At 31.7% G+C, this 26,824-nt stretch overlaps 1 protein-coding gene across 1 annotated transcript in view; it reads left to right on the forward strand.

Annotated features, from left to right (window-relative positions):
• Positions 1-26,824, forward strand: part of Hat1 (histone acetyltransferase 1) — a 49,489-nt gene that overhangs the window by 15,867 nt on the left and 6,798 nt on the right. Inside the window, exons 4-9 of the mRNA XM_076500400.1 lie at positions 6,999-7,122; positions 7,549-7,690; positions 8,542-8,695; positions 16,246-16,350; positions 19,046-19,152; positions 26,509-26,660. Of these exons, the coding sequence (XP_076356515.1) occupies positions 6,999-7,122; positions 7,549-7,690; positions 8,542-8,695; positions 16,246-16,350; positions 19,046-19,152; positions 26,509-26,660 (784 nt within the window). The remainder of the gene's footprint in view (positions 1-6,998; positions 7,123-7,548; positions 7,691-8,541; positions 8,696-16,245; positions 16,351-19,045; positions 19,153-26,508; positions 26,661-26,824) is intronic.

Raw genomic sequence — 26,824 nt, forward strand, 5'->3', positions numbered from 1 at the left:
TAAAAATAAGAGATAAAATACTTATTCAGTATTCTTTTTTCTTCATTTCAGTTGTCGAAGAGAGTTAACCCTAATTTTTTTATGTTACAGGTAGTATTGCAGTTAAAAACTTTTATTTAATTAAATAATGCTCCAAACAATATAGACTAATAACATGCATAAAGTAAACAAACTCCCTTACCTCTCAAAACATATATGGCTTTTTAATGCTGCAAGTTATTACAAATTCATCCAAATTAGCCATTAACTTACTTATGAGAATGCTGTTTATGGTTTGAGTGAAACTGACATTTAACCTTTCAGAACATAATGCTATACAGCGTGTCATTTGATAGAGAAAGGTAATAGGTAATAAAACATAAGAGTGAACTGTTAAATTATGAAAGAGAGGATGTGACAGATAGGTGTAGCAGGAAGAATCTGATTTTCTATTTGATAGAGAAAGGTAATAAAACATAAGAGTGAACTGTTAAATTATGAAAGAGAGGATGTGACAGATAGGTGTAGCAGGAAGAATCTGATTTTCTATTTGATAGAGAAAGGTAATAAAACATAAGAGTGAACTGTTAAATTATGAAAGAGAGGATGTGACAGATAGGTGTAGCAGGAAGAATCTGATTTTCTATTTGATAGAGAAAGGTAATAAAACATAAGAGTGAACTGTTAAATTATGAAAGAGAGGATGTGACAGATAGGTGTAGCAGGAAGAATCTGATTTTCTATTTGATAGAGAAAGGTAATAAAACATAAGAGTGAACTGTTAAATTATGAAAGAGAGGATGTGACAGATAGGTGTAGCAGGAAGAATCTGATTTTCTATTTGATAGAGAAAGGTAATAGATAATAAAACATAAGAGTGAACTGTTAAATTATGAAAGAGAGGATGTGACAGATAGGTGTAGCAGGAAGAATCTGATTTTCTATTTGATAGAGAAAGATAATAAAACATAGGAGTGAAGTGTTAAATTATGAAAGAGAGGATGTGACAGATAGGTGTAGCAGGAAGAATCTGATTTTCTATTTGATAGAGAAAGGTAATAGATAATAAAACATAAGAGTGAACTGTTAAATTATGAAAGAGAGGATGTGACAGATAGGTGTAGCAGGAAGAATCTGATTTTCTATTTGATAGAGAAAGGTAATAAAACATAAGAGTGAACTGTTAAATTATGAAAGAGAGGATGTGACAGATAGGTGTAGCAGGAAGAATCTGATTTTCTATTTGATAGAGAAAGGTAATAGATAATAAAACATAAGAGTGAACTGTTAAATTATGAAAGAGAGGATGTGACAGATAGGTGTAGCAGGAAGAATCTGATTTTCTATTTGATAGAAAGAAAGGTAATAAAACATAAGAGTGAACTGTTAAATTATGAAAGAGAGGATGTGACAGATAGGTGTAGCAGGAAGAATCTGATTTTCTATTTGATAGAGAAAGGTAATAGGTAATAAAACATAAGAGTGAACTGTTAAATTATGAAAGAGAGGATGTGACAGATAGGTGTAGCAGGAAGAATCTGATTTTCTATTTGATAGAGAAAGGTAATAGGTAATAAAACATAAGAGTGAACTGTTAAATTATGAAAGAGAGGATGTGACAGATAGGTGTAGCAGGAAGAATCTGATTTTCTATTTGATAGAGAAAGGTAATAAAACATAAGAGTGAACTGTTAAATTATGAAAGAGAGGATGTGACAGATAGGTGTAGCAGGAAGAATCTGATTTTCTATTTGATAGAGAAAGGTAATAGGTAATAAAACATAAGAGTGAACTGTTAAATTATGAAAGAGAGGATGTGACAGATAGGTGTAGCAGGAAGAATCTGATTTTCTATTTGATAGAGAAAGGTAATAGGTAATAAAACATAAGAGTGAACTGTTAAATTATGAAAGAGAGGATGTGACAGATAGGTGTAGCAGGAAGAATCTGATTTTCTATTTGATAGAGAAAGGTAATAGGTAATAAAACATAAGAGTGAACTGTTAAATTATGAAAGAGAGGATGTGACAGATAGGTGTAGCAGGAAGAATCTGATTTTCTATTTGATAGAGAAAGGTAATAGGTAATAAAACATAAGAGTGAACTGTTATGAAAGAGAGGATGTGACAGATAGGTGTAGCAGGAAGAATCTGATTTTCTATTTGATAGCTTTGTAACTAATGTTGAAGGCTGTCATAAATGTGGTTTATCTGAGCAATGGTGATTTTATAGAGTAATTTATATTTAATTTCAAACTTTTTCAAGAGGTTGTGAATAAAATAGATGATGGCATGCTGTGAGAAACTGTGTTGTGTGTCACACTAGGGGAAATTCAGGATTTTTTTAAAAATATCATTCTGTAGAATTAAGAACTTAAAAATTATGTATTATTAGTTAAGGTCTTTTGCTGATGTATTTGGTATAACATAAAAAATAGTTTTATAAAAATTTGAATGTAAGACACTAAAACATTTTGTCTTGCCCAGTAAAGGATATCCAAACCAATAGAGTTAAACACAAGGGTTAAATGAAGCTTAAAGTATCTTAGCTATAACAAAACAATTCAAGCATATGATAATTTGTGGTATGGTGTATTTGTTGTTGGACAGATGTAGTAATGCTGTGAGACTTGACTGTCCTTGTTTTAATGGGCAGTTTTCCTTGCTCTCAGATTGAAGGTCATAGACAGGATGAGTTTGTCTGAATAAAACTATCCAAACTGAAATACTCCTTGGATGCAAAGAAATGTGAAGTAAAGCTGTTTCTCAGAAGGAAAAACCTGTGTTAGTTGACCCAAGGTCTGCAGCAACATATTATCTCAAGAGTGCTAAATGTGGTTTAGCAGTTAATGTGTCAAATTGTATTTCAGTGGAACCATAGGTGATTATAAGAGTGATGGTGAAATCCTATAATTGAATAGAGGAGCCAAAGAGTTGGCAGAGGGTGTTTTTGACTAGCTGTTTCCTGTATGTAAGTTTATCAGCTCAAACTTGTGGACAACTGGTTCAGATAGCCCTCTAGGCCTTCTCGTGGCTTTGCAAGAATGTATAAAACAAACAATATCAAGTAAAAAGATGCAGATAGAAAAAGCATTATGTGGCTGCCAAAAGACAAATAATTGAAACTGAAATAGAAACAGGAAGGTAATAAAGAAGCTTCCAAAAGAGTTTTATTGACATCTGGAAGCTTTAAGAACTTTCTAACATCATATTAATCTACCGACTTTCAGTGTTTCTCAAATCAGTTTTAAAAAGTAATCTTCATTTAAGATGGTAAACATGTTTAATGAAAAAGTATTTTTCAACAAAAAGAAGCTTCTGTTGTACAGTTGTTTAGTAATAATCTGGAGTCAACCAACTGGGCATTATTTTGTTTGTTTTTAAGATATGCGGTAACTCCACTGATGTTCTGTATATCAAATAAATTATAATTACTGTATTTCCTGGCATTGAAGATGCATCCCCATTTTGATCAGCTAACTTTAAATTTTGTTAAAAAGATAAACATACAGTTACGACAGAAAGTGTTTATACCCCTGCATCCCGAGTAGTTTTTTGCTCATAACTTAAAAAGTATCATGAGTAGGCTAATAGAAGTATAGTATATTATAAATATTCTACTAACTCACATCTACATCAATTTTTATGTAAATTAAACAACAAACTGTTTATACACAAATAACCAAAATTAATAGAAGCAGAAAGTGTTCGTACAGTTCAGAACGTGTGAAAAAAACTGATATTCCCTAAAAAAAAATTTGTTTAGTTTGGCAAAGAAACTACATTATACCATTCCATAACTAGACACTGGGTTCATAATTATTGGAATTTTGCCAGCAAAAAATGTACTTCCGGCAATTTAACGTCATCTCTGTCATTATCTGCTTGGTCATCATGGCAAACAGGAAACAACCGTTCAGTGATTAAAAAACCGAATTATTGTGACATACAAGTCTCATGTGTCTCTTTCCGGTATTGCTACACAACTTAATGTGTCAAAATTTACTGTTCAAAGCATAATTGTCAAGTTTAAGCTTACAGGATCAACTGCTAACCTCCCTCGTTCCAGATGCCCCACCAAAATTTCAGAGAGAACCAAGAGGAAGGTTCTCAGAGAAGTTAGTAGGAACCCTCGTTTAACATGTAATGACATACAGAAACTGGTAAGGAAAACTGAGGTTGAAGTAAGCACCTCTACAGTTACGAACATGTTACGCTCTTCTGGGTTCAAAGCATGCTGTCCTCGTAGAACTCCATATTTAAAGCCTGTTCATTTAGAAGCAGATTGAGGTATGCAAGAAAGCATGTAGATAAACCCTTTACCTATTGGAAGAGTATTCTTTGGTTAGACAAGACTAAAATCTAGCTTTTCGGCCACAATGATGTTTGCTATATTTTCTGCAAGAAGGGGTAACGAAATCTTCAAAAGAACATCATCCCTACAGTTAAACACAGAGGTGGCTCGATCATGTTATGGGGTTCCTTCAGCTCTTCTGGTGTAGGCAGACTTCACTGCATCAATGGAATCAAGAAAAAAGAAAAGTATGTTGATGTATTAGGCACTTATATCATGAATGATGCTTGGGATTTGTGGCTTTGGCATCATTGGATCTTCCAGCACGACAATGACCCTAAGCACACACCAAAATATGTGCAATCCTGGTTGCAGAGGAACCATATAAGCATTCTGGAGTGGCCATCGCAGTCACCCGATCTCAATCCAATTGAAAACATTTGGCATGAGTTGAAGACCAGGATTCATTGGCATCATCTGTAAAACTTGCAAGAGTTGGAGGCCTTCTGTAAAGAAAAATGGAAAACAAATACCAGTCAAGTACTGTCAAACAATCATGGAGGGCTATGAGGAGAGATTGAGCTAAGTAATTCACCTGAAAGGCTACACAACTGACCATTAAAGTAGAGGCATGAACACTCTGCCCATCCTATGTTTGGTTATTTGTTTATCAACGGTTTATTTGTCATTCAGTTTACATAAAAATTTATGTAGATGTGTGTTAGTATAATATTTATAATACACCATACTTTCATTATCCTAATCGTGATACTTTTTAAGTTATGAGGAAAAAACTACTCACGATACAGGGGTACAAACACTTTCTGTTGTAGCTGTAAGAATAAGGTTACAGCACTTCCACCAATCTTACCAAAATGTTTTGTGGATTGTCCACTTCTTGTTTTTTTTTTGTGAGCTGTATGTTTATCATAGCTACCTTTGAAAGTGTGTTCCTTATATTACCACTATAATATCTGTTTTATTACCAGTAACAAAGTTATTCTAAGCCTGAGGAATTGAAAAGAGTGCCGTTATTATTGCACCATATTTATGGTGACCTGTTCTTGTTCATTTATTTCTTATTTAATATTAAGTAACTTGTACATTTAATTCTGGGTCATATAGAGGAGCTTGGATTACTGTCTAGTGTGAAAATGCTTGTTCTTGGCTTAAGTTGAGGCCTATGAGCAACATAACTTTCAGCCTGGAAGATGCAGGGTAAATTTTTTAGACTTATGTTGGGAAAAAATAGCATCTTTGACTCTGGGAAATGTGGTAAAAAATATGAATATTGCAAATATTGCAAGTATGTTAAAGTAACATATTTTATTTGACATTTTGTAATGACACTTAGAGAATGTCAGATAGTCTCACAAAAGCAGAATGATGTTTAGTGTGTTAAAGTAACATATTTTATTTGACATCTTGTAATAACACTTAGAAAATGTCAGATAGCCTCACAAAAGCAGAATGATGTTTAGTATGTTAAAGTAACATATTTTATTTGACATTTTGTAATAACATTTAGAAAATGTCAGATAGCCTCACAAAAGCAGAATGATGTTGGACTTTGTAATTAAAGAAAATAATAACTGTAGATGATTTCTATACACCATGCCAAACTCATCTGAATAACTTATTATAGTTTATATAATTATCATTGGTTAACACACATCAAAAGTTGTTTTTGTCAGTTATGTTTTTTTGTGGGTTTTTTTTCAAACTATTACCAAAATTCAAGTTCATTAAAATAATTATGTAGAGATTGTGAGGTATCCATTTTTCTGGTTCGTGGTATTATGTGGGCATTGTTAAACCTTTAAACCTTAATTTGTAATGAAAGAAGAAAATTATTTTTTGAATGGTGTATACAGTTATATTTGTGATATATATTCAAAAACTTAAATATACTTTTCATAAATACATTATTTCTTAGTATTGTATTACCTGCTCAACATGAGATAAATTCTTCTACTAAATACGTTATTAGCCGTGCACACATGCATATTGTTTGTTATTTACAAGAAATTTGAAATAAAAAAGGACTTACTACCTTGTCATTCTAACCGTACTCAAAAACACAGGTGCATGATGTGTGTGAATTAAGGTATTTCCTTGAACAAGGGAAATAGCAATGTGTATCTCCTGTGGTGTTACTGCTGAGTAATGAGCTAGGTGTAGTTATCAAATTTCCTTCTAATTCTGCATATTTTTTTTTCTGTACCTTATAAGGCTTTTATAAAATTTGCTTGGGACCTCCCTAGCTAATTTTATATTGTTAGAATTGTTCAAAGATGTCTGTCTCTCTTTATGGTATGGTATACTTTTATGTATTTTTATTACACTTAATGTTTACTATTTTAAGAAAAAAATAGCAGAATATCCTATTGTTTGTTACATGCAAGTTTTTATATGCCTGTCCAATGGATGGGTACTCCAGCTAGTTTTTGTGCAGCTGACAGGATGAACAGATTTGGTGGAAATTTGACCTGAGATTAAAATTTCATTGGGAACTTTGTTCAGTCTTAAAATTGACAGTATGCTGATTTTGGAAATTGAGGAATTCTTATGAAATTTAAAAACCTTATTAAACTGTATTATTAATTTTTATGTTTTACTTTACAGCAAGATGCCGTTTGTCTGTGTGTATGATGTCATAGTTTAAAATATTTAAGAAGTAGAAGTACTCCTACATTGTAAGGTTTTCATGTTCTGTCTGTTTAAAGTGAGAGCATTTTTGGTTATCGAGATCTGAAAGTCCAGCTGTACTACAGTGCTGCACGTTTAACTACATTCCTCGGATTGAAGTTTGTAGAAAAAATAACACCTGACAAAAGTGATGGTGTTCAGGTAAGATAAATTAACAGTTTGCTTAATAAAAGGTTTTATAATTGAAAATGTTATGCTAAGACTTAAGTTCACGTGAAGATTTGGTGTTTACTTCTGTTTTGAAATGACACTTAGACATGTTACTACAAGTGCAGTTTGGAGATACAGTTATCTGTTTCATGAAAGCTTACTCGTTACTATAGAAACAGAATTATATTTTGTTAGATGAATTCATACAGTAGCCTCATATATTTTTTATGCTCTGGTACTAATTTTCTTAAATCATTTTACATGTGTAAGTAATTTTATCCTTGTTTAATTAGCACAACAAGAAAACTGCTCTGTCTGTAAAAACTGTTCAAGAGGAATCCGAGTCTGTTTGCATTCAAAATTGTTACACTTAAGTCTTTGTAATTTGATATGAATAATATTAATTTGTTTTAATAGGCTGATGAAGTGATAAATGTAATTGGAGAAAAACTTCAACCAGGATTTTACCAAAATCGTGATGACTTTATAGCATCCTTGGCAAAAGATGCTAATTTTAAGCCTCATGGAGAACTTCTACACTCTTTTAATAAGGAAGAAGGTGAGGAGACCTTATAGTACTTGTTAAAAATGTATTTTTTGTTGTGTTAGTGATAGATATACTGTCTAGATGCAATTTTTATGTAAATATTGTCCCTGGAATACAAATTATTACATTTAATTCCTTTTTTAGTCCCCTGCTGGGACAGTAGTAAGTCTTTGGATTTACAATGCTAAAATCAGAGGGTTCAACTCCCTTCAGTGGACACAGCAGGTAGCCTGATGTCGCTTTGCTATTAAGTAAACACACATACACAATTCATTTTAAAACATTTGCTACGTACATACAAAAGACAGCATTGAATGATTCTTTTTTGTTTTGAAAAAGTAATATAGCTCAAAAATATCATTTAATGAAAATGATCATATTATGATGTCACTTGTTTGACTTTGGGGAAAAAAAAACTATTCATGTTTATAAGAACAAAGGCTCATTTATAGTATATGATTATTTATGATGTAATGAAAATAAAACTGGTTGAACACATGTAATAGTGAAAACTTCCATGATGCTTTGTTATTCAGAAGTGTGTATTATATAATCAGCATGTTATCTATTTGATTTGTAAATGTTTGGGATTCTTTATTAAATCATTCATTCTCAGATTGCACTAAAGACAAGTGCTTGTATAATAATAATTGACCTGTTTTGAAAGTAGTTGTGGGTTTTGATCTTGTGTAAGTTTTCTGTTATGTTGTAAATTTGTTCAAAAAATTTAATATAACATTTTCTTTACTTATATCCAAAAGAAGGATGTTCTGAAAGCAGCTGTGGCACATTTGGTACTAAACTATAATTTTAAGTGTTATTAAAATCCATTATAATTGATTTTTGAAAACTTGTCTCATTAGAAAACACCAAAAGAACTTTTGAAGTTTATCGAGCTACAGCTTTAGATCCAGGGTTCAAAGAATACCATGAAAGAATGCAGACCTTTGTTTTGTGGTACATTGATGCAGCTTCATTTATTGACATAGATGATGAATTGTGGGAATTTTTTGTAATGTAAGTATGGCCCTGAGATATTTCAAGATTGTTTGATTTTAAATAATATATCACTCTTTTTCTGTTTAACAGTCTAGCTTAATCCAGTAAGCCTGTTGTGATATAGTATTGAAAACACTTGATTTGATATGGTTTAATCCATCTAGCCTGTTGTGATATAGTATTGAAAACACTTGATTTGATATGGTTTAATCCAGCTAGCCTGTTGTGATATAGTGTAGAAAACACTTGATTTGATATGGTTTAATCCAGCTAGCCTGTTGTGATATAGTGTAGAAAACACTTGATTTGATATGGTTTAATCCAGTTAGCCTGTTGTGATATAGTATAGAAAACACTTGATTTGATATGGTTTAATCCAGCTAGCCTGTTGTGATATAGTGTAGAAAACACTTGATTTGATATGGTTTAATCCAGTTAGCCTGTTGTGATATAGTATAGAAAACACTTGATTTGATATGGTTTAATCCAGCTAGCCTGTTGTGATATAGTGTAGAAAACACTTGATTTGATATGGTTTAATCCAGTTAGCCTGTTGTGATATAGTATAGAAAACACTTGATTTGATATGGTTTAATCCAGCTAGCCTGTTGTGATATAGTGTAGAAAACACTTGATTTGATATGGTTTAATCCAGTTAGCCTGTTGTGATATAGTATAGAAAACACTTGATTTGATATGGTTTAATCCAGCTAGCCTGTTGTGATATAGTGTAGAAAACACTTGATTTGATATGGTTTAATGCAGCTAGCCTGTTGTGATATAGTGTAGAAAACACTTGATTTGATATGGTTTAATCCAGCTAGCCTGTTGTGATATAGTGTAGAAAACACTTGATTTGATATGGTTTAATCCAGCTAGCCTGTTGTGATACAGTATTGAAAACACTTGATTTGATATGGTTTAATCCAGCTAGCCTGTTGTGATATAGTGTACAAAACACTTGATTTGATATGGTTTAATCCAGCTAGCCTATTGTGATATAGTGTAGAAAACTTGATTTGATATGGTTTAATCCATGTAGCCTGTTGTGATAGTGTAGAAAACACTTGATTTGATATGGTTTAATCCAGCTAGTCTGTTGTGATATAGTGTAGAAAATACTTGATTTGATATGGTTTAATCCAGCTAGCCTGTTGTGATATAGTATTGAAAACACTTGATTTGATATGGTTTAATCCAGCTAGCCTGTTGTGATATAGTGTAGAAAACACTTGATTTGATATGGTTTAATCCTGCTAGCCTGTTGTGATATAGTATTGAAAACACTTGATTTGATATGGTTTAATCCAGCTAGCCTGTTGTGATATAGTAGTGAAAACACTTGATTTGATATGGTTTAATCCATCTAGCCAGATGTGATAGTGTAGAAAACACTTGATTTGATATGGTTTAATGCAGCTAGCCTGTTGTGATATAGTATTGAAAACATTTGATTTGATATGGTTTAATCCAGCTAGCCTGTTGTGATATAGTGTAGAAAACACTTGATTTGATATGGTTTAATCCAGCTAGCCTGTTGTGATATAGTATTGAAAACACTTGATTTGATATGGTTTAATCCATCTAGCCTGATGTGATAGTGTAGAAAACACTTGATTTGATATGGTTTAATCCAGCTAGCCTGTTGTGATATAGTGTGGAAAACACTTGATTTGATATGGTTTAATCCATCTAGCCTGTTGTGATAGTGTAGAAAACACTTGATTTGATATGGTTTAATCCAGCTAGTCTGTTGTGATATAGTGTAGAAAATACTTGATTTGATATGGTTTAATCCAGCTAGCCTGTTGTGATATAGTATTGAAAACGCTTGATTTGATATGGTTTAATCCAGCTAGCCTGTTGTGATATAGTGTAGAAATAAAAGTCCCTGAAATATTGAGTGATTGTACTCAATACTATATATGTTAAATTCAGTACATAAGAATAACAGGAATAAAGGAAGGTTGCCTGCCCCGCTGAGCCTTCAAGTTGACTGTGGTCGCTGACCTCGCCGAAAGGGTTAAGTGTACTGATTACAGTGTATATTGTACTAATAGAACTGTACATCTAATATATATATATATACGTGCAAGTATATAAATTGTGCTTTAGTTAACTTCTGTTCATTGCAATTAAAGGATGTACATTTGTAATTTTCTTTTCAATATTGATGTTTTTTAAGTATGTAAATAAAAAGAAAACTTAAAATAACACCTTACAAACAAAAGAAAGAATTTCTTAAATCCATTAACCCTTTTGCTATGAGTCAGAGGCCATGTTACTGCATTTGTTGACTTAATTTAAAATTTTATTTAACTAATTTATGAATATATGTCAGTAAGTGTGGAATCAAATTTTAGATTATAATTCAAACTTTATTAAAAATGAGTTAATTTCTTAATTTAAAAGTAAATATTGAAAGAACACATCCAAGTATAGGTTTTAGTGAGTCACATGGTATGTTGAATGCAGCACTGTTTAAAATTAGATGTTTGTAATGTCAAAATACTAAGTCTGTAGTTTCGTACAAATTAGGAACTCAAATTGCCAATATTAAAAAGGTAGGATATAAAAGAAGAACACATCTTTTTAATTTGCTGAGATATGGCTTATGTACTGAATCAAACAGTCCCACGTATACACTTCAACATATGATGTGAATAACCAATCGAGAGCTTAAAATGTCTCCTAGTGGTTTTCTTAGTCCTTTTCATTTGTGAAAAGACAACCACATTCTTTCAACACAAGATTTCAAGAAAGTAGGTTGTGTTTTTAGTCTGTACAAAGTTTCATATTCTTTTTAAATCTAAACACATCTTAGTTACTGAGCTTAATAAATTATGGTGGAATTCTATGGTATATGTGTAGTTATTTATGATTTTTTATTGTTTAACTGTATATATAAAAAACCTTAAAAATTTTGTTTGATATCCTCCATTTGCAAAACTTTAAAAGGCTTAGCAACCTGTAATATATGAAGCAGTGAGTTCAAAGATCATAGCTGGAAGAGGTAATTGTTTGCTTGACTTCTTTATTTATGTATATTAATTAAAATGTAACTGTATATTACAAAATACTAGCTCACTACAACCAAGACAAGAAAGACTGGAGGTTTTATATTATAAGATATATAATACAATTGCTCTGCATTATATCAGTGCAGGTTATGTAATGTTAGCTAGGCATGACTGGAAGGTAAATATAATAAAAATAATACATATATCGCATTATGACACTTAAGCTACAAACCCAACATAGATAGGATACAGAAAATATAGTCTTACCAAAAACAAATGTTTGAAATGTAATTAGTAGGTTTTAGGGATTATGCAAATATTTTGAAATATTGGAACAAAGAATAGTTTTTTTAATTATAACATGAAATCACTTGAAACTCAAACTAGTACCAAAACAGACTATACCTTCACAAACAAAACTTTACTAAAAAGTCTACCAAATTTTGTGAACATGCTATATCAAAAGTTATAGTGGAAATATTTAACATGTAAATGTGTAGATGGACTCGTGTGTATTTTCGTGGTCTTGTTGTGAAAGGGTTAAACATAATCCAGTTTAGCAGAAAAGTCAATAGTCCTCCTTGTGACTGGTGTTTTAGCTCCAAAGTGATCATCAGAGTTCTGTACTATAACTTTTTTGTTGTTGTTTTTCTATGCTCACAAAATCTGAAAGCATTCAGTAAATGTTAGTTCTTTTTTACACAAAATTAAGGTTTTTTATTTTTTCCTGAAAAACTGTTTTTGGGAATATATGTAGATTCAATGTATTGACTGCTCAAAGTGCAAACTGATTTTCATATTAAGGTTAAAAATATGTTTCTTAATCCTAAAATAATTAGCCTTCATTAATGTCATTTCTAAAATCTCTGTAATAAACAATAAATTTTTTTCATTTATGTTTTCCAGTAAAACTATTTTATGTGTCAATTTTTATATCTTAACTCTTTGTTGATGCTACTAGCCTTGTTATTACAATAAAAATATACAAAATTAATTTAAAATTATCTTTTTTCTTTCTATAATGATTGCAGACTGTAACAGGATACTGCAACTGATTATTATAAGTTATTTAAAGCCCATTATTGTTTTATTGCCCTTTAAACAATCTCTGACCAATTATCCCACCAAATAATTTTTGCAAAGCAAAAAAATTTACTATAAATGCAATAATTTATGTGGCTTTTCAGCTATGGCATAAGAGTATTTACGTCTTACTATCAGCTTGTCAGTATGATCACCAGGAGAGAAACTTTCAAAATGTACAATACTCTGTACTGAAAAACACATCGTCTGATAGATTGAAACTTAGACTTTCTATTAGTTATGAATAATATGGCATAAGGTGTGAAATAGTTACAGGTGAGTGTGACAAATGGGTGTGATTTTTCTGATCTGCGACTAAACAAAATTAGACTTTGCTTTAATAATATCTACATCATAGAGTAACTTACATTAAATTCTGTGTGTCAAATAGAGATGGCAAATAAATTAGAGAAGAAGAAGGACGGTGAATGAATGTCATAATCCTCACACTAGAGAAGATCATGGGTTTTTTTAATTATTTCTTTATAAAATTAACTTAAAACTCGTATATGAGTTTTGATCCAAGGTTAATTCATATACAGTAATAATAAATTAATTTAACATTTTGAATGTAGCTAAAAAGTCACGACATGCACACTGACTTACCCATAATAAGAAGGTTAAAAAGCCTAGCAAGCAGCTTGTTGTTAAGTTTTTTTAATGTAAGAATTATCATTAATAATGGACAGTGACCCAGATAAGTTTAAGGCAATAGTTATGCAGCATAGAGTTCCTGGTGTTTACAAAACTGTACTATTTAAGAGTATTGTACCTGTTAGATTGTAAAGTTTCTGTTGGAAGTAAGTATGACATTGTAGAACACAAAAGCTAATAGTGACATTACATAAGCAAGTATTTTATCAAAGACAATAAAGCCTTGTTGAACCAAGACAAGAAGCTCTTAATAATTGTATGGACAGATGTTACAACTGTGGATATACAAAACTGAACAGTAGTTATGTAAGGCATTCGTAAACACATGTTGCTCGCAAGATTATTTTAACTTGACTTAATTTTCTACTTCAAAATTGAACGACAGTAGCGTTTTGTGTGCCATACTCTCTGTATTTCATGAGTCTGGCTACGTTTTGTGATCCAGAACTGTATCACATTTCATCATTTCTGCATGGTATCAAATTCTAATTACAACATTTGAAAGATACTATACTGTTATTTGTTTTCAATATATTGTTAACATCAATGAATGTCTTAACTGCTAAGTAATACAATACATACATTGTGAATGAAGAACTCCATTCTGATAATGTACGTAGTTATTACTTTAGAAGACTGTACATTGTTTTGCACTGTTGAATTTGAATAAATGATAAGGAATCTTGGACACCAGAAGAAAATTTAAAAATTCAAGTCAGTTTCAAACTTCACTTTTCATTATTGTTTAACTGCAGCAGAATGCTAATTGCTCATTGCTTATCATAACTGATACCATCATTAAACTTTAATTCAAGCTTCCTCTTAACCAACAGACAAACAAGAGTAACTGCTACAGTAAAATTAATTTTACATATGAATTCTCTAAAAAAAATGTTTTTGTGAGTATAAATAAAATTGACTGCATTTGTAAACAGGTGGTAAGTAATCATTTTCACTTTGAGGTTTAGTTACATCACCGTAGTTTATTGTCAGAAACTTGCTCTGGAAAACAAGTACTTAACATTATGATGTTGTGTATTTTTATTCTTACTTAAATATATTTAATTGGATTTTTATTATGCTAATAATATGCAACTTTAATATTTTGATTCCCAAATACAGCTAAAGGTTAAGTAATCAAAGTAGATCTGCCTTAACCCTTTCCAAACAGGTCGCAAGTGAAGGATCGTGTCATTTGTGTTTTTTGAATTGAATTAAATATTTAATTGAACTACTGTTTTATGTCATTAAATTTGATATCAGATTCTAAATTATAATACAGATTTTCATTTTATAAATCAGTTTCTTGATTAAAAAGTAAATATTGATAACACATCTAAACATCAGTTTTTGTGTCACATGGTACATGTTGAATGCAGCACTGTTTCATATTGGATGTTTGTGTTGTCAGAATACAAAATCTATAGTTTTATATGAATTGGGAACTCAAATTAGTGATATTGAAGAGCTAGAAAATGAAATAAGAATCTCCTGTCTGTTGTATATGCTGAGATATTCATATAGTGAACAAACATAGTGGCCTTACATACATCCTTCAGATTTTGGAAATTATCCCTTCTATACATTTAATTCTATGAATGATATGTGAGTAACTGGTTGATGGCTCAGAGTGTCCCACAAGTGGTTTTCTCAGCCATTTTTAAATGTAACAGCAGTATCTCTTTCTTTCAACACAAACCTTTGTACTTTAAGTTAAGTCTAGCATGTTCAAAATTTCATAATTTGGTTACTGAACTTGATAAATTATAATGAAATTCAGTGGGATTGATATAGTAATTTTTTTGTTATTTAAATATATGTGTGTGTGTGTATATATATATATATATATAAAGTTTAAAAAATTGTTTAACATTCTCTACCTGTACAATTTCTTAATGCTTAGCAACCGAGTGCAAAGGTTTTTGTTGTTTTCACAAGATAAGTCAGATTTTGCACGTAATGTTTGAAAGATGTTTTTATATTAAAATGTAAATTACCTTCATGTTGGAAAGGCAACATCTGAAAAGAAAGGCATGAAAGAAACTTTGCTTAACAAACCTTAAGACTTAATAATGCATCCTGATGTTTTCTCTTAATCTGTCAGATTTGCTAATTTAAAAGTAATAACATGTAAAACTATTAAGAGCACAAAATGGTCATGGAGTTGATCTCAGACCTGGCAAATGCTGAATGTATTAAGTTGGACCAGCTTACCATTATGTTTTCTTTGTGAACTTGACTTTGACTTTTGGGTAACAGGTGTTTGTTTTAGCCATATTTGTGTATTCATAGCTACAATTTTTGATTAGCATGTCGTGAAGTATGTATCTTTATAATTTTACCTTGATTCTGTCATAAATACATCTTAAGTACCTAATTCAGTCATGGAAGTTGGTTAAGATAACTCATTTCCAATTCAGTCCATTGAGATTCACTTAAACCAAATAATTTAAAGAAAACATATCTAAGTAAATCACATCTTTGAAAAACTGGGAATGGGCTACTAGTATTATTTATAATGGATGTGGTATAATAAACATCATTGTAATTTAAGCCACACTTGTCATTTTACTACTTGGTGTTAAATGCATTTGTCATATTTTTTCAGTTTACCGAGTGTGGCGACAGTTAACTAAACCTGAGGAATGAGTTCAGTTTAACTACAGGTGTGATTTGAGATATACACAAACACTTTATGAACTTTGTCATAATTCCAAGTAAACTTAGAATAAAAAAAATTATACTGTTAAATGTGAGAAGACGAAGTACACTTTTCTTTCTTTGATAGGCTTACGTGTTTTATTTTTGTAGGTTTGAGAAGTTAAGTTGCGATGGTGAACCAAGATACTGCTTTGTAGGTTACATGACTGTTTACAGGTATTATGCTTACCCAAATAAGAAGAGGCCTAGAATAAGGTAAGCACTCTCATAGAGTCTCAAGTTCGGATTCTTTAATTGCCTAACATGAGAGGTTTTGCTTATTTATGTTTCTATTTTATTTTCTGCATGAGTAGGACACAAATGATGGTTGTTCATTGATTAAAACCTTAAGACCGCTATCTGTGAACTGTAATTTTTATACCGTGTTTATGTTGATTGGACTTAGTGAAAATATCATTCGTATCTACTGAATGAGTGTGCAGAAGGTGTTTACAACATTATCTGAGTTAATATGTAACGCACATGTAAACAAAAATAGCTTACAGCTGGTGTTTGAAAATAGGCCCACAATTTATATGCACAGTTGTTAATTTCTATAGTTTTTATTCAGAATATGACTCAACATTAAGTTTGTAACAAATGATGAAAATCATTATTTTTTTAGCCAAGTTAAATGGTGTATTGATGTAAAATAATTTGTTTTTTATTAATTTTTCGACATGCCATGAGCTATATTTTATACTGTTCATTTTTATGTAGTATTTAAAAATACAGTGAATCCTTATAATCTACATGTAACTACTTTTTGAAATAATTTGCATATTATCAGAACACATTAATTCAACCATGTACTTTATACTGTATGTAAAGTAACTAGTGACAATCAGTACTATGAAAACATTAACACCTTTTACTGTTAAATATGTTTCTGTAATATAATACTAAAATCTTTATTATTTTTTGCATTTACTAGTGTTCATTACTGAATTTTTCACTGATTATTGAAAGTAGAATAATATAATCAAACTAGTACCTAAAAAAAATTAAACTTTCTTTGTTTTGCAAAGTGCATATGTAACATAATGTGTTTGACAGTTTACAGTAGTTAATCTTTGTACAAAGAATATAACATATCTATACATATGTGTAAGTGAAATAATAAATACAATGTCCACCATTTATTGTTTGACACTACGAACAAATTCACAAAAGTTTGTTTTATGGTGCTCCCCCTCTACTCACAAGATTAGCTCCTCTCATCTTATGCTGCCCTCTATTTGTGAACTTTGTTTGAAAGCATGCCACAAGCATTTATCATCCCTCTGTCGAAATCCAAAGTTCTAACACATCTCTCATGCAAATCATTGTGTGTCACTTCACCACCATTAGGAGAGTACTACTACCATATAAGGTTTGTGACTCTCTCTGTGCACCACTCTCACACTATCACTTCTTGATTGGCAATGTTCAAGTGCAGATGTTTATTTTTGAAAACGCTGATTACCCAAGAATTGCTGTAACTTTTTATTTAACTTAGTTCAGCTTTGTCTAATTTTATTTCACTATACCTTGAATGTACTTGATTTACCTATATAAGTTGTGCATTTTTATCTGGTTCAGTATGTAGCATGAATGATGAATGATCATTTTATGATCTCCAATCTGGAGCTTGCCATACCTTCCTGAGAATTTTCTTCAGACCTCATCAACTTTCTAGGAAATCACATCTCAGATATTAGATGTTTTATTTTGACCCATATTCCCTTTTGTTTGGGTTTACGCTGTACAGTTGCCATCTTGTTTGGTGATAGCAATGATATGACTGTTCCCAGTGAGCTTTGGGTTGAACTTTCTTTGGGACTTTTTGGGCAGGCTCACACATTTTAGACCATCTGTTGTGGTTTCAGTTTACCTATTTTGGTGGATGGATTCTCAACAATATTTCATGTTTATTCTACTTGTGCCCCATTTTCCCACATTTGTCTTCCTCTTACTATCAGCTTTTTTTTGTGGGAACTATGGTATGGGGTTTGTGGAACATTCCAACCCTCCTTCCATGCACTGTTGGATGCATGTTGTATTTGGATTACTTTTCTTCAGGGCCATTTGGGCCATGATGAAATTTCAGCATTACAGGGTCACTATGTCATTGAAATTATAAGTGAATTCAGTTGAACATGGAATTATTCTAACAAAGGAATAATAAAGGCTTGTAGCATGTGTTAAAAAAACATTTACAGATAAAGGGCAGAACAAAACAAGAAAAGTTAATCTCATGAGAAGAGGGAAGTACTTATTGGAAATAAAGTACATTTAGAAAAATTATAATTTCACACTTTGTTCAAGATTTAGACAATACTATCCAAATGTTAAGTAGAAAAATAAGATTTTATTTACTATAAGCTATAGTTATAAAACATGTTATAATATGAAACCTAATCATAAGTTTAAAGTTGAAGAATTTCTAAAATGTGATCTACACAGTATCTGTTAATTTTGTATCACATTAAATGTTTTAATATATGTTTTTCATTTTACCCTGATGTGATTACTTATTTTTATAAACTCCAATAAAACATTTTCAATCAAATACAGAAGAAACCTTTATATGTTTTTTTCTGCAAATGACTACATAAGGCTATGTGTAAAAACACTTCCATCATTATATTCAAACTCCTTAAACATTACAGTTTATATCAGCACAATCCAAACACTTTTACCATCTAGTACTTCCCAGAAAAAATAGTTTATTTTCCAGAAAATTTTTATTTTTAACTTTGTTCATTGAGTTACAAATACTACAATTTGTAATTATTAGCACAAAAGGCTTCCCTATGCTATATTACTAGGAACTTTAGTAGATTTTTCATATCTTAAGTTAGAATAGGAGGTAATTTTTTGAACTTCTAATAAGCTACAGCTAACATTTTTGTTGCTTTCTTTTTAAAAGTCAGATGTTGGTTCTGCCACCTTTCCAGAAGAATGGACTTGGTGCTGAAATGTTACAGACAGTGTATAACTGGTATGTGAAAGATCCTGATGTTGTAGACATCACAGGTAAAGTGTATTTTACAAGTGTTATTGATAGTATTTTAAGCTTTTATGGTAATAGCTTTTAGTTTCTTTCATATCATTTTATTTGGTGTCTAGATTCATTCACCGTACATGAGTTAGTAACACTTAATTTCTGTACACTGTTTAAATGACACATCATGCAAATAAAAGCTCAAAATTATATCAATCATCAGTCATATGGCAAAAAAAAATAGTTAGGGGAGGTAGATAAGTGGGATTTTTTTCATTTAAAACACTTAAACATTGATTTGTCAGTGTCACATGATATGTTAAATGCAGCATTAGTTCAGATAAGGTGTTTGTGATGTCAGAATACAACATCTGTAGTTTTATATGAATTACGAACTCAAATTATTAATATATAAAAGCTAAAATATAAAATAAAAACCTCCAATTGTTTCCTTATGATATCACTGATGTAGAGAATCAAACATAGTGGCCCTTAGATTTTTAGAAATGTTTCCTTCTATAAACGTGTATATATGACATGTGAGCAACCAATCAAAAGCTTGAAATGTCCCAAAAGTGGTTTTCTCAGCTGTTTTGAAAATATAATGGCATTGATTCTTTGTTTTAAGACAAGCCTTTAAGCTGGTAAGTTTAGTCTTTGTTCTGTCAGAAATTTTGTTTTTTTACTCACATAAAATCCATTTACTAAACTTGATAATTAAAAATGAATTTTTATGATATTGATATGGTACTTTATTATTTTTTGGTTATTTACCTATGTATATATATATATAAAATCTTTAAAACTTTTGTTTCACATTCTCCATGTGTAAAATTTCTTCAGTCTTAGCAACCTTCAGCAAGTAGCAACTTGAGAACAATGGTCATAACTAAAAGAGCTAATAGTTTTATTTATTTATTGTTCTACGAGGTCTGTTAAAAAATACGCAGACTGTTTGAATTGCGAGGCTTCAGTTGGTTCCAGGGGAATCCGTTTGGTGTCATTCGCACAGATCAGCTGATTACGATGCCATTTCCCGATTGCAGATATCTTCATTTGTGTATTAGCTACGCGGTTTTAGTGAAGTGCGATTTTTTTCGTTTGGCGGATTTCAGAATGAATGACCTGAAGGAGCAACGACTTGCTGTGAAATTTTGTGTTAAACTTGGAAAATCTGCGACTGAAACTTTTGCAATGCTTAACACGGCTTACGGTGATGTTGCTATGAAGCGTACAGCATGTTTCAAGTGGCGTGAACGTTTTAAGGATGGTCGACAGTCCATTAAAGATGATGAGCGTCCTGGACGTCCTTCCACGTCAACTGACAACCCTCACGTCGACAAAATCAACACCCTGGTGCGGGCAAGACGACGTCTGACTGTCAGGGAGCTTGCTGAAGAGTGTGGGATATCAGTTGGATCTTGTCACGAGATTTTGACTGAAAAGTTGAAGATGCACTGCGTTGCTGCGATATTTGTACCTCAGAACTTGTGAGTTTTTGGCCAAACACTCGATCACTGTTCTTCCCCACCCCCACCCCCTACTCACCTGACCTTGCTCCTTGCAATTTTTTTCTTGTTCCCCAAACTCAAAAGACCCTTGAAAGGAAGAAGATTTGAGATGATTCCTGAGATTAAGGCAAATGCGACGAAGGAACTGGAGGACATTACAAAAGAAGCGTACCAGGACTGTTTCAACAAGTGGAAACACCGTTGGGATAAGTGTGTGCATTGGGGAGGAGAGTACTTTGAAAGGGTCCCAGACCTGTAACTTCTAAATAAAGTACATTTTGTTTTATGACGTCAGTTCGCATATTTTTTGAACAGCCCTCATATGTTTTAAGAAAATAACATGAAAATATTATTTGCAAATGGTAAAAGTGTATATCCATATATAATGTATTACAACTGAAATGTGATTATAATTTTGAAAATACTTCTCTGCTAAAACACAACCAAGACTAAAGGTTAGTTTTATCATCTTGAATATGGTAACATTAATGCAAGTACACCATGTCATTTTTACTTTAACATTTACAGTTACGACAAAAGGTGTTCTTACCCCTGCGTTTTGAGTAGTTTTTTGCTGATAACTTAAAAAGTATTATGATTAGGCTAGTAGACATATAATATATTATAAGTATTATACTGACACACACCTACATACATTTTTATGTAAATTAAATGACAAATAAACTGTTTATAAACAAATAACCAAAAATAAGAGGAGCATAGCACATTTCAGAACGTGTGAAAAAACTGATATTCCCGTAAAAATTTTGTTTAGTTAGCGAATAAGCTACATTATACCATTCCAGAACTAGACACTGGGTTCATAATTATTGGAATTTATCCAGCAAAAAATTTACTTACGGCAATTTAGCATCATCTCTGTTATCTGCTTGATCATCATGGCCAACAGGAAACAACTGTCCAATGATTTAAAAAAAACGAATTATTGTAACATACAAATCTTGTGTGTCTCTTTCCAGTATTGCTACACAACTTATTGTGTCGAAATCTACTGTTCAAAGCATAATTGCCAAGTTTAAGTTTACAGGATCAACTGCTAACCTCCCTTGTTCTGGATGCCCCACCAAAATTCCAGAGAGAACCAAGAGGAAGGTTCTCAGAGAAGTTAGTAGGAACCCTTGTTTAACATGTAATGACATACAGAAACTGGTAAGGGAAACTGAGGTTGAAGTAAGCACCTCTACAGTTACGAACATGTTACGCTCTTCAAAGCATGCTGTCCTCGTAGAACTCCATATTTAAAGCCTGTTCATTTAGAAGCAGATTGAGGTATGCAAGAAAGCATGTAGATAAACCCTTTACCTATTGGAACAGTATTCTTTGGTTAGACAAGACTAAAATCTAGCTTTTCGACCACAATGATGTTTGCTACATTTTCTGCAAAAGGGGTAACGAAATATTCCAAAGAACACTGTCCATACAGTTAAACACAGAGGTAGCTCAATCATGTTATGGGGTTCCTTCAGCTCTTCTGGTGTAGGCAGACTTCACTGCATCAATGGAATCATGAAAAAAGAAAAGTATGTTGATATATGAGACACTTGTATCAAGAATGATGCTCAGAACTTGCAGCTTGGGCATCGTTGGATTTTCCAGCACGACAACAACTCTAAGCACACATCAAAATATGTGCAATCCTGGTTGCAGAGGAACCATATAAGCGTTCTGGAGTGGACATCGCAGTCACCTGATCTCATCCCAATTGAAAACGTTTGACATGCGTTGAAAACCAGGGTTCATCAGTGTCATCCGAAAAACTTGCAAGAGTTGGAGGCTTTCTGTAAAGAAGAATGGAAGTCGAGTATTGTCAAACGATCATGGAGGGGTATGAGGAGAGATTGTAATTCAAGTAAGGCACACAACTGACCATTGAAGTAGATGCACAAACACTTTCTGCCTTTCCTATGTTTGGTTATTTGTTTATAAATAGTTTATTTGTTGTTCAGTTTACATAACTACTCACAATGCAGGGGTACGAACACTTTCTGATGTAACTGTATTATCAGCAATGGTTGAAAGGTCTATATAATAAATATATCTGTATAAATGTATCATGTTATGACATTTGATCTGTTTAAATTAAACATTTGTGTTTTTGAGTTATAATTTGTTGTAATTTTGCAAAGAAAAAAATAGCATAATTTATGTTTCTAATTTTTCATGGTGGTTATAAGATTGTTCAAATCTGTGAAACATATACAGCAATTCTGATTTGATAGTGAAAATTGCAGTAATTTTTTCTTACAAAGAACTTGATAATTACCTGGAATTTATAGAGATTTTGTGTGTGTAACTTGAAAAATTTCTGATGCATAAAATTACTTTTATTTAAATGAATAAATTTAAAATAAAAATTACTCTGTGTTCTGAAAGAAAGTATTTTACAAGAAAATTTGTGATTAAAATATTTTAATTAATTTAAAATCTGATATTTTGTGCATGAAAGTTTTGTAATATTCACTAATAACCTGCAAAATTTTGAAACGTATATATCTATTATCAAAATCCTTGGTATAATTACTTATGTGGTTATGAGCTGGGTGGATTCTACCCAACTTGTAATCCACCCACTCTTTTAAAACATTTATCACCAATGAATAAGTTTTACAATCTAGAATTAACATAAATCCTGTTATTAATGCTTTAAAAATCTAACCAAGATTTAGCAATTTCCATTATATGGTAGCCTTCCATTTCAGCTAGAACCCTGAACTCATTTATTTGTTCATAATATTTCTAATGACACTGGTTGCTGTAACAAACCAAGACAATCTCCAAAACTAAGTTAAAAATTTGTGTTATAGTTTTGAAAAAGTAAATCTATTTATCTAGATATTTTTGTAAAATGCTGCATTCTTTCACATGCAAGCTATTCACTTCTAAATCAATGTCACTGAATATTAAATTCAAAGATGTTACTGATATTTTATGAAGCAATCTGATAATGATAACTCTTCTGTTAGTAGTGTTTACATTTTATTAATTAGTGAAATATTTATTTGATTGAAATGAAATAGTATGCAGTGTGGCATGATTAAGTTTTGTTTTTGAATGCTGATAGTTTTAGTATGAGGGAAAACTGAAGTATATTTACAATAAGTGGAAATATTTTAAGTAATACTTCAAAGTAAACAAGTGGAAAAGGTTAATTCAGTTTTAACCATATAAATCCTGGTGAAAGATATATGATGCTGCTTCTGTCTTTGCTTTAATAAAAGTCAATGTTAAAATCACCATATATGAAATATTTCAAACATATGGCATAGTAACTAGGGAACCTTTTTAAATACAAATTTGATTTTTTTTTATTACTTTATGACAAGAATCATTCACTGGCAGCATGGTTATTTACTGTGCCATTATACATGACCCATATTATGAACTATAGGAAGACTGTTTTTGTATCAGTACTTCAGTTGGTCATATGACCTCATCACTAAACTAAGTAATTGAAAAAAGTAGTACAATTGAAAATTGTCTAAAGCATTACAATTGCTATCAGTAAATAGTATATATCTTGCTCTATTTTATCCATAAAGTGTATTTATCTCTTCCTTTTATAAACTTTAGGCACCTTTACATTCTCTCTGGCTTTCCCTTTCACAGAGGGTGAGAATACATAACTAGCATCCATGATGACCTTTAGTTAGAAAAATTGTGAGATCTTGTAAACAGAAAATTAACTGCTAAGTGTATTATTTTCATGAAAGAGGGTGTATAATTGTTCAGTGATTTGATTATGAGAAACTCTTTTCAATAATGAATGTGATTGTCATTTAGCATCTTATTAACATTTATCATATTAATACATTATGGCAACTACATCCAGCACTAACGTCTTAACTCTTCAGAAAGACGTTCACTGATGAAAAAGAGCTAAATGGTATGTTTTTATTCCAATAACATTTTCATCCAGCTTTGAAACCCTAGTATTTGTTTGACCATGTGTAGCAATTCATGAACAGATAGTTCCTGGTACTAAATACCTCAGATGCTGCAAAATAATACATTTGATTAACCAGGGAAGGAAGTCACTTGGAGACATCTCAACTGAACAAGGTTGTCACAAATCATTTTTCAGATTAGTTTAGTTGTAGCTCTCTTCCCCTCTTTTTTATTTTATTTAGGGGGGTCTTTATGTGATAGAGAAAGACCTGATCACTCTCTTCCCAGTGTAATCTTGTCTTTTTGAAAGAGAAAATGCCCAGTGACCTTTCAACCATACTAACCCTTCTTTTCACAGGCATACTGTACATAGCATAAAATATTTCATACTACAGAACCACAATCCCTTTTCTGAAACATTTTGGGACAGTTGTGTTTTGGATTGTAGAATAAATGTATCACCCCAGTAAGTTTCAGGGCAGCACCCCATAATCATTTTCACAGTGAAATTAAACACAAAATAAAAAGCAAGAAAAATATCTGTAAACAGCAGGCACTGTTTCAGTAGGGGCACTGAAACACAACTGACATACCTGTCAGATTGCTGGACCACGTCACACCTGAGTGCGTGGGTCAAGTGGGTGTGGAGTTGGGTCAGCTGTTATCAGTGGCAGCGCCAAGGGGGGGGCTTGAGCCCTCCCCCAAATGAGCCAAGCCTCCCTCAGCCCCCCAATATTGTTACCCACATATATTCATAAAATATGGAAAACACAATCCTACTTATTGCTTAACATCAAAGAGACATGGATCTGTAGAACTCAACGTCTTCATTAAGTCAGAAGTATGTGTCATGCGTCAATGACAGTCAATCCCATTATTTGTTGGTAAAAGAGTTGGCAGTGGATGGTGATGACTAGCTGCCTTCCCTCTAGTCTTACACTGCTAAATTAGAGACAGCTCGTGCAGAAAACCCTCGATTAGTTTTGCGCGAAATTCAAAACAAACGAAACGTGGCAAGAAAGTCATCAGCTCACAAATGATGGATTTTTGAATTTCACATTTCTTGGCAGCATCAGCTGCAAGTATTTGCTGTTTTTAAATTCTGTGAGCCAAAAATAAGCTCAGAATCTTGTTTTTTAAAATAATTTGAAGGGATAGATCACAGTGTTTCAGAATTTGGATTTCATTTTGTAATTACACAAACTGACATACCTAGAAAGGTTAAATGTGAAGAACAAGGAATATCAGTAGTTTAAAACATGGATATCTTAATGGTTCTAGTAAGATTATTATTATTGTATATTTTGTTCCATTTGAAAATATTACCTTATGTTGAACAATGTTATAACATATGCAATAGACGGCCCAATCATTATTAAACATGTTTATGTTACATTCTCTAGCGTATTGTTAATGGAAATACTTAGTATATGTATGGAGCACAGATATTGGTATTTGTCTGTCATCGCAATGATTATATTTCTCAGTTGATACAAAAAGCATGGAAAACTGAAAATCATCTCACAATATATAAACATGCTGTAGTATCTGTAGTTTACAGTAAACAAGGTCATACAAGGATGTTCCTCATACTTGATGTGCTTCAAGATTTACCACATTTTCTATTTTTGTTATTTCTAAGTATCATTACTGGCGGAGTGAGAAAGGAATTTGTGTGGGGTTTTATTGTTCTTCAAAGGAAGTTTCAGTAGCTGGGTATTGTGGTATCAGTAATTACCTCATTAGAAACTGTTGTCTTATCCATTTCCAAGACAACTATCATTAAAAGTATAAAATAAAATGGCTTAAACTACATTAAGCTTTTTCTTATTGAAGTGATGGTATAATATTTTAGCAACATGAGGTTTTGTTGAGTGTAAACATTATGTTATTATTTTAAATTTTGATAAAACACAAATATTCAGTAGTGTCTCTTGGACCACTTTGTATATTTCTTTAATTTTTTTATAGTGGAAGATCCGTCGGAAGAGTTCACCAGGTTGCGTGATTTTGTTGATTCGAAAAATAGCTCAAAACTTACAAGTTTTCAGTCAGAAAACCTGTTAAAAGGTTTTAGTAAAGAAATGGTCAGTGAGGCTCAAGAAACCTTAAAAATGAATAAGGTATGATTAAATAGCTTGTTTTAGGTCATTATAAATAAGTTTCTGTGATTAATAGTTTGTATAGATTTAAACATTCTATTACTATGTTTTGTGTTTTATTACACTGTTCAGTCCATGATTTTTATGAATGTATGTTTGGTATCATGCTGTAGATTGTAATATAA

The sequence above is a fragment of the Tachypleus tridentatus genome, chromosome 4 (genome assembly GCF_004210375.1).
Source record: "Tachypleus tridentatus isolate NWPU-2018 chromosome 4, ASM421037v1, whole genome shotgun sequence".
Taxonomy (NCBI): domain Eukaryota; kingdom Metazoa; phylum Arthropoda; class Merostomata; order Xiphosura; family Limulidae; genus Tachypleus; species Tachypleus tridentatus.